A 7,700-nucleotide genomic window follows, 5' to 3' on the forward strand; every position below is an offset into this window, starting at 1 on the left:
TGCTAGCATCATAGTGATCGGAATGCAAGCGTTTGATCTCTCAAATCTCAGCCATTTATCAAACTTAGATCGAGCTGTGTATAGCCGTTCTCGGTGAAATGGCCTATGGGTGCTGCACGCTGCAGAAGCATGAACCTGAGAATGCTTCTGCCGGTGGGGCAGCGAGGTGGTTTTTGTGACAATCGGGGTGATCGCAATGGGCTGACGATGGATGATACTGTGGATGATGACTTGAATTACTCTACGGCTACTCCTACATCTACATTACGCTTACTCCTAATGCGGGTAGAAAAAGCAACGGTAGAATTGGATGATAGCTTGTTATCCCTCCTTTCCGTAGCTTTTCTCTCTTATATAAGCTTAACCTCCAATATGGCGTAGCTATAAACAGTGTAATTTTTGTGAGTTAATTATACTTTATTTTCGAAACAATTTGTGACACCCCAATGGTTCCACATCAGATAGTTATGACTAGATGTAGGGGTATATAAGCTTGACCAGGCTAGATATAATAACTGAATTTAAGCATTTTGGACTGGTGGTTTGAGCTCAACGAGTTATTATTGCTAGCAGGTCGGGTCGTTACATTTGGTATCAGAACCAGTTCACCGGCCGGAAATGTGAGATGAGTCTTGGCTAAGGCAGGGTCGGAATGACAGACTAAGCCAGAGTTGGTGATTGACGGGCTAAATCAGAATCGAAATGACAAAGGCTAACGAGACAAGTTTCACATCACCTGATAATCTTGGGCTGTGTGTGTTTAGGGCTGACGAGAACGTCAAAACCTAAACAGAGAGAGTCTGTGACACTCCAATAGTCTCATATCGGATAGTTATGGCTAGATGTGGGGGTATATAAACTTGATTAGGTTAGATAAAATAACTGGGCTTAAGCATTGTGGGCTTGTGGTTTAGGCCCAACGAGTTATTATTGCTAACAGGTTGGATCGTTACACAATCCCCTAATTATGCCTATATTCTCAAATGAAACTTAAATTTCAAGTGCATCTAAGTTGCCTTTTAGGGCCTTTCAAGTGCATCTAAGTTGCCTTTTAGGGCCTTGTCGAAGTCTTAAGCCTTCGGCGCACTTCATCTTACCAAAACTGAATTCTTTTACTTAAGGTCTTTCTTTCTGCGATCCTTACTTATCCCATTCTGATTTGTTTGTCTTCCGGTGTCAGAAATAGGTGTCAATAATAGAAGTACACAAAGTATTACTCTTTTTTAACAGATAAAAGTACTTTCGGCTATCAAAAGAACGGGGATAATACTTTCCACTTTTCCTGCTATTTTTAGGCTCCACTATTGTCTGGAAATAAAAGCAACATTGAATTATCTGAAACTTTGCTTGAAAGGAAGAATCCCACATTTGAAATTTAAGGAATTAATATTACGGTTAGATTTAAATAGTGTTTTAGTTGTTTGTGGCCTGGGAAACAAATTGGATTGGTAGGATTTGACCGATGGTTATCTAACAAAGATACCGACCGTCCTTAGCGCAAGTGGCAAAAGAGCTTGGTGGTTGATATCCGAGACCCAAGTTCGAATCCTAGTTGATTCACATTTCTAGCTAAGTTTATTTCTAAATGAAATAACGAAGCGGGTAGCAGGTTACCTTTCTCTCCAAAAAAAAAAAAAAAAAAAAAAACAAAGATAGCAGCATAATTTCAGTTCGCGTACTTTTGCCTTTTCTTAGAATGGATATGTGAACCGAATCTTGAACATTTACTCTCATCTCGGAGTTTTTGGATGGCATAAAATTTTGGACACAAAATTCAACAAGAATATATAAAGAAAAGGACCAATCACACTCATGCATAGATATTCTCATGGAGTCAGTTCCAATGAATATTACATCAGCTAATTCTTGGGCCCCTTCATCTGCAAGTACTCAGAATTCGAAGTACCTAACACTGCTCAAATTTTAAAAAGGTTGGATCAAAATGTTAAGCTAATTTAACTTAGCAACTATACATGCTAAGTTAGAATACTCTAGGAATATGGTAGGCCTTCTCATCCAAAGGAGTTCCAAATTCAGAGTATCTAGTAATACTCTTCAATGCAATCGTTCGTCTAGTTGTTCAGCTATGTTCATCTGGTTCGGTTAATTTTTCACTGTATCAAATTAAAGTTCAGCTCTTGCTTCAACCAATCCGACTTCAAACCAGTTCAGCTGGTCTTTTTTTGCAAATTCTCAATCCTATCTTCCAACTGATACAAACCTAGACATGAAATTCTTTCGCTCTCGTCCTTTTCTACCACTTTTGCGTCATACACTACAATCAAACCAAACAGATGGAACCATCATCACTTTTTTATCACACTGACTAGGATAAGAATCATAATATACCATCACATAGTTTTAAAGGGTTTGTTCCACGTAGTACCCCAAATTATAAAATCTACTTATCCCAAGCGTTAAGTACAAGTTCCATTTTTTTATTGAACATCCGTATCCAACTTCATATAACAATCATTAAACTTGGTCTAGTAAAGGAGTGGTCGACCATCCAGTTGATCTGCTCTCCTAGTCTATACTCTATTGTATCATTCTTTTAATAAATGGTAAGATTAGAAGTTAAGTTAAAATTGAATGAAGGATAATTAATATGTGGTCCAAGAACTACATGGTGGATTAGGTCGAGCTAATAATCTCACCTCCATCCGGCCAATAGCACTTAGTACTAGTAAGCCTCACTTTTTTTGCCACCCCAAACCGTCTATAAATAACTTGCCACTACCATATGCTCCCTGCCACAAACTCGAGCATTAAAAAGTGATTGTGACTAGTACTCGTTCGATCAACTTTTTAGTAACTACTATTGACCTGTGCCATTCCATGTTAAACAGCCGTGCGATCCACATTGGAAGCCGGTCAATGACCGAGGAGCAGTTCCGGGAATGGCTCCGGCACATCGACCAGAACAAGGATGGCCGAATAAGCAAGGAGGAGCTGAACGCAGCATTGAAAACCCTTGGGCTCAGATGCAAACGGTTGAGGGCATGGTGGGTGATGAAGAAGAACGACACGGACAAAAGCGGCTACATCGACACCGAGTCGGAGATTCGGGCCCTGATGGAGCATGCTAGGAAGCACTGGGGCATTGATATCAGGTCAAAGTAGTCAAGTAGGAGTTGCTACAAGTAGCTACCTTGTTTTCTGAAGTAGGACAGAAAATTTCGAAGTAAGTTTGTAGTATGGATTTTCTATTTTCTTATATATACATATATAAGGAATAAATAAACAAAAGCTCCTATATAGGAATAATACATATATATAGGTGTGTGTGTGTATTATATAAGTATGTTAGTTGTATGGTCTTTCTCCTTTGTTTTGTACACAGAAAGAAAAAGTTAGCTCATATATATATATATTTGTAAAAGTATATATAGAAAGTTAGTTTGTTGAATGGTTTTTCTCCTTTCTTTTGTATACTGAAAGAAAAGGCTAGTTAATATATGTAGAAGTATGTACATAGAAGTTTGTTTGTTTTTCTCCTTTTTCTTTATATACTGAAAGAAAAAGTTAAATTATGTATGTAGAAGTTTGTATTATGGTTTTTCTCCTTTTGTGTGTTATGTAAGGAAATAAAAGACTTTTCCAACAGACGTGTACTTTTAAGCTTTTTTTTTTTGCAATTTTTATTTTTTTAAATGGTAGCATAGAGTATTTTGAGTAGTGAAACAACCTCTTAAACAAAGAATATAATAAACATGCATAATTAAGAGTTGTTGGTGTATAAGCATGCATGATTGAAAGTTTTCTATTGGTTTATGCACACAATTAAAGATATCACGTAAGTTTGCTAACACATCTACTGCTCATATAGTGCCCTTTGTGGAGATTCTAAACTTAGAGGACGACCAATAAATACTTATCCTGAAGTGGAGAAACAAACAGTTTTTATAGAGATATTGAACCAATTTTTGTATTTTTTATATCATCATTAGGCCTTACACGTGAAAAAGGAGAAAGTCTTCTCTGTAAGAGATGTTTTATTTAGAAATAATAGTATCCAATAAAATTATTTTCTTTATAAAGTAATACCTCATAAAAATTGTGTTAGAACATGTTGCAAATTGGCTTATGATAGTAGTGGCCCTATGATCATGCAAGTAGTGTTAGTAATAGGTTAACTTAGATAGAAGTAGACTATTTTGTGTAAATAGTGGAGTAGTAGAAGCAGTGGGTTTCAATTGTGGAGTTCATAGTAATAATTTTTTTAAGAACACATGTAGTGAATACAGTGCAGAACATGCAGTAAGTTGGGTTGTCTTGGTCCTCAATCTTTCTTTTTCTATTTGAAGTCATGTTTGTAACCTTATAATTCCTGAAGTTGAATTAAAAATATTTGCTTCTTCCACTATATTGATGTAGTAAAGTTTGTTGGTGAGCATTAATCTCTTTTTAGAAAATTTCTTCTAACTACAATTTTTGGTATTAGAGCTCTGTTACGATGAAAGTTGGAAGTTATGGTATTTACGAAGAGAGGCACATCCTAATAAATAACTTGTAACAATTTAACTCGCTAACAATAATAACTCATTGGGTTTATTAAGGTTTATGATATCTTATATACCCAATTACAATTTTGTTTTCATTCGATATAGGATTATTAGGGTGTTACAGACTTTTCCATTTAGATCTTGACGTCCTTATTAGCCTAATCAAGAGCTCAAAATCACTAGGCGATATGAAGCCCACTCACACTTCCGGTTGGTGAACCGGCTCTGATACCAAATATAACGAGTTGACCCGTTAACAATAATAACTCGTTGGGTCCAAACTACCAACATTTTATTGAGGTCACACATTACTAATGCGAACAAAGTAGTGGGTGAACCAAAGATACTAAACATATCGGACTCGGAAGGTAAAACACAAATATTCAACCAGAGTCTCAAATTGCAAGTTAATTGAGCTGAACCGAACCTAATATAGGATTTAATGGAGGAGCATTTAACAACTTCATTACCAAAGGACAAAATTTAAAACCTGTTAACTGTTTTCTTATCTGCACACTGAAATAGGATGAGCCACTCACAGATATACAAAACATAGTTACAAAACCTGATCTAATTACAAAACCTGATCTGATCCAACCAAATCCAATCTAATTAAATCAGTAAAGGCACACTATCAATACCGACTGAGCGGAATCTAATTTCTTTTCTTTTTTTTTTAACTTAATTTGCCTAATCTGTTCTGAAGATGGTAAGGGACCACTGCCTAACTGTGATCAAGAAAAAGAAAGCTAGAGCACTAGAAGATCAAATTAATAGAGTAAGAAGATCGTGATGAGTTTACCTGATTGCGAATGTCGGATTGCACCGCACAATCGATATCGGAATCGATGACTCGTTTGAGGTGGTCGTCGGCGGAGACCATCTCCACAGCGTCAAGCTTCGTGAATTTTCCTATCAAATCCCACAAAAACACTACGGTTTGGACCATTTCCAGATCAAATTCTCAAAGATAAACCGATTTTCAGGTACTCACAACAGGAATCCACACAATGACGAGGAAACCGAGCCCTCCGAAGCGCTTCTATCGATCGGAGCATATACAGAAGCGCCCGATCTCCCGATCGAGCGCTCGAACTACTCCGATTCGCGAAATCGAAGCCCTAAATCGCGCGGAAGCGAATCCGACCATCCCCGATCGCTCGGAGAGAGCTCACCTCCGCCCCGCCGCTGCGGAATCGGATCCTCCAATCCAAGCACGACACAACCGATCTCTCTGTACGTTGCTTCTTTCATGGAGAGAGAAAGAGGAACGAGGCGTGGGTGAGGGAAGGTTTCGGAGGATGCGGGTGCGGGAGCGGGAGGGGATTTTTTATTTATTTTTTTTTTGGACTGTTCATTTTTTAAAATTTTTAAAACTATATATTATTTTGGAGTTTTTTTTTATAATTCTTTATTATTTTTTTTTTGGGGGCATCGTTTGATTGAATATAATTAAAAATATAATATTATTAAATATATATATAGCTGAAAATACAACATCTTATTAAGTTATTAGTGAAATACCCGCGCGATGCTGCGGATCTAAAAATATTTTAACAATAAATTTTATTTTTTTAATATTTTTATATAGTTTTATAAGTCTAATTATTAATTAAATAAAAATTATATAAAAATAATTTAATAGTTAAATCTTAAAATTGATATATGCCCAAATAAATTTATACATCACTTTATTTTATAAAGATTTATATGAGAAAGATTTGAGATAAATCTATCAAAATAATTTTTAAAAAATCAATAGATAGAAGGGAAGTAAATTTGTAGAATAAATTGCTTAATAAAATTAATTATATATATATATATATACATATACACTATATTTTTAAAATTTTTCACTTAAAATTTAAATTATGTATTTTTTTATACAACGATATTTTAAGTGATTTAAATTAAATCTATCATGTTAAATTTTATTATACGATTTATTATGCATATTATTAATAAAATTAATTAATTTCATAGAGTTTAGAGATTTAAAATTTTTAGTTTTGAAGAAATTTAAATTATGTATTTTTTTATACAACGATATTTTACATGATTTAAATTAAATCTAATATGTTAAATTTTATTATCCGATTTATTACCCGTATTATTAATAAAATTAATTTTATAATTTTATAGAGTTTAGAGATTTAAAATTTTAAATTTTGAAGTTACAAAATTGGAAATAAATATTATAAGTTAAAATTGAAATTTAGAATTTAAAATATAAAATTTAAAATTTAAAATTTAAAACTTTAAAACTTTAAAATTTGAAAGTATGAAAATTTAAAATTTTGATATAAAAATTAAAAATTATATATATATATATAGAGAGAGAGAGAGAGAGAGAGAGAGAGAAAGTGTAAAGGAGGGTTTGGGGGGTGACACGTGTCACCCTATGGACCCCCCAAATCCTTTTTTAATGTAGAAGAAAGAATAGATAGATATGTACACTACAACAGAATTAGATTATATGGACACATGTTTGGGACACTTTTGAGTAAGTGTCTCATTTATGCTAAAACTTAAAAACACATCTACTAATGCCTAAATATAAAGCCCAATCCAACCAAAAATAAAAGATTACTCTACTCAACCCACCACACCCAGTCCATTTGGCCCGATTACAAACAGAAAAGAAAAAAAAAAAAAAAAAAAATTACCATCTTTTCTTCTCTCTTCACTCAATCCACTGAAATTCTAGACGAAGAGCCTTTTCCTCTCGTCCTCCTCCGCCACCGCAGCCAACGAGATAGAGTTTCGGTGGTTGCTAAATGCTTAAATAAGTGTTGGTAAATTAGCAGCACTCTTTTAGGTTATAGCGACACTCTTTAACTGTCACTATATACCTAGCGACCCCACATATAGCAACACTTTTTAAAAGTGTCGGTAATTTTAGCTAGCAGCACTTTTTTGACATGTACCTACATTTAAAACTGTTGCTATAGACTGTTTTTGTTGTAGTGGTAATAGAAAAATTATAAATATAAATAATTTATTTATTTGCATAATGTTAAAAAATTAAAAAAAAAAAACTTTATCACTTTTATCTATAATGATAAGATGACCTCCAATATAGAAATAAAAAATATTTTTTATTTAAAAAATGATTAAGAAAGATTTATTTTTTTTTTGTTTAAAATTACTTTTTCAAATGTTGCAGTCGAAACTACACCAATTTAAGTGTACTTT

The 7,700-nt window shown here is 34.0% G+C and overlaps 1 protein-coding gene and 1 long non-coding RNA gene across 3 annotated transcripts; one reads left to right on the forward strand and one right to left on the reverse strand.

Annotated features, from left to right (window-relative positions):
• Positions 1 to 3,159, forward strand: LOC109706449. Of its 2 annotated transcripts, none has more exons than XM_020227261.1 (2): positions 1 to 300; positions 2,850 to 3,159. In XM_020227261.1, exons 1-2 carry the CDS (start codon positions 106 to 108, stop codon positions 3,087 to 3,089), a joined length of 435 nt encoding a protein of 144 aa, XP_020082850.1. In that variant the 5' UTR covers positions 1 to 105; the 3' UTR covers positions 3,090 to 3,159. The 2 variants fall into 2 exon arrangements, with proteins under 2 accessions (XP_020082850.1, XP_020082852.1); XM_020227263.1 differs by having other exon boundaries at positions 1 to 285.
• On the reverse strand, positions 4,917 to 5,831 carry LOC109706451. Its single transcript, XR_002215202.1, has 2 exons — positions 5,500 to 5,831; positions 4,917 to 5,417 (listed from the first exon to the last, which is right to left on the reverse strand). It is a non-coding gene; the product is annotated as an uncharacterized LOC109706451 (long non-coding RNA).

This window comes from Ananas comosus, linkage group 2 (assembly GCF_001540865.1).
Source record: "Ananas comosus cultivar F153 linkage group 2, ASM154086v1, whole genome shotgun sequence".
Taxonomy (NCBI): Eukaryota; Viridiplantae; Streptophyta; class Magnoliopsida; order Poales; family Bromeliaceae; genus Ananas; species Ananas comosus.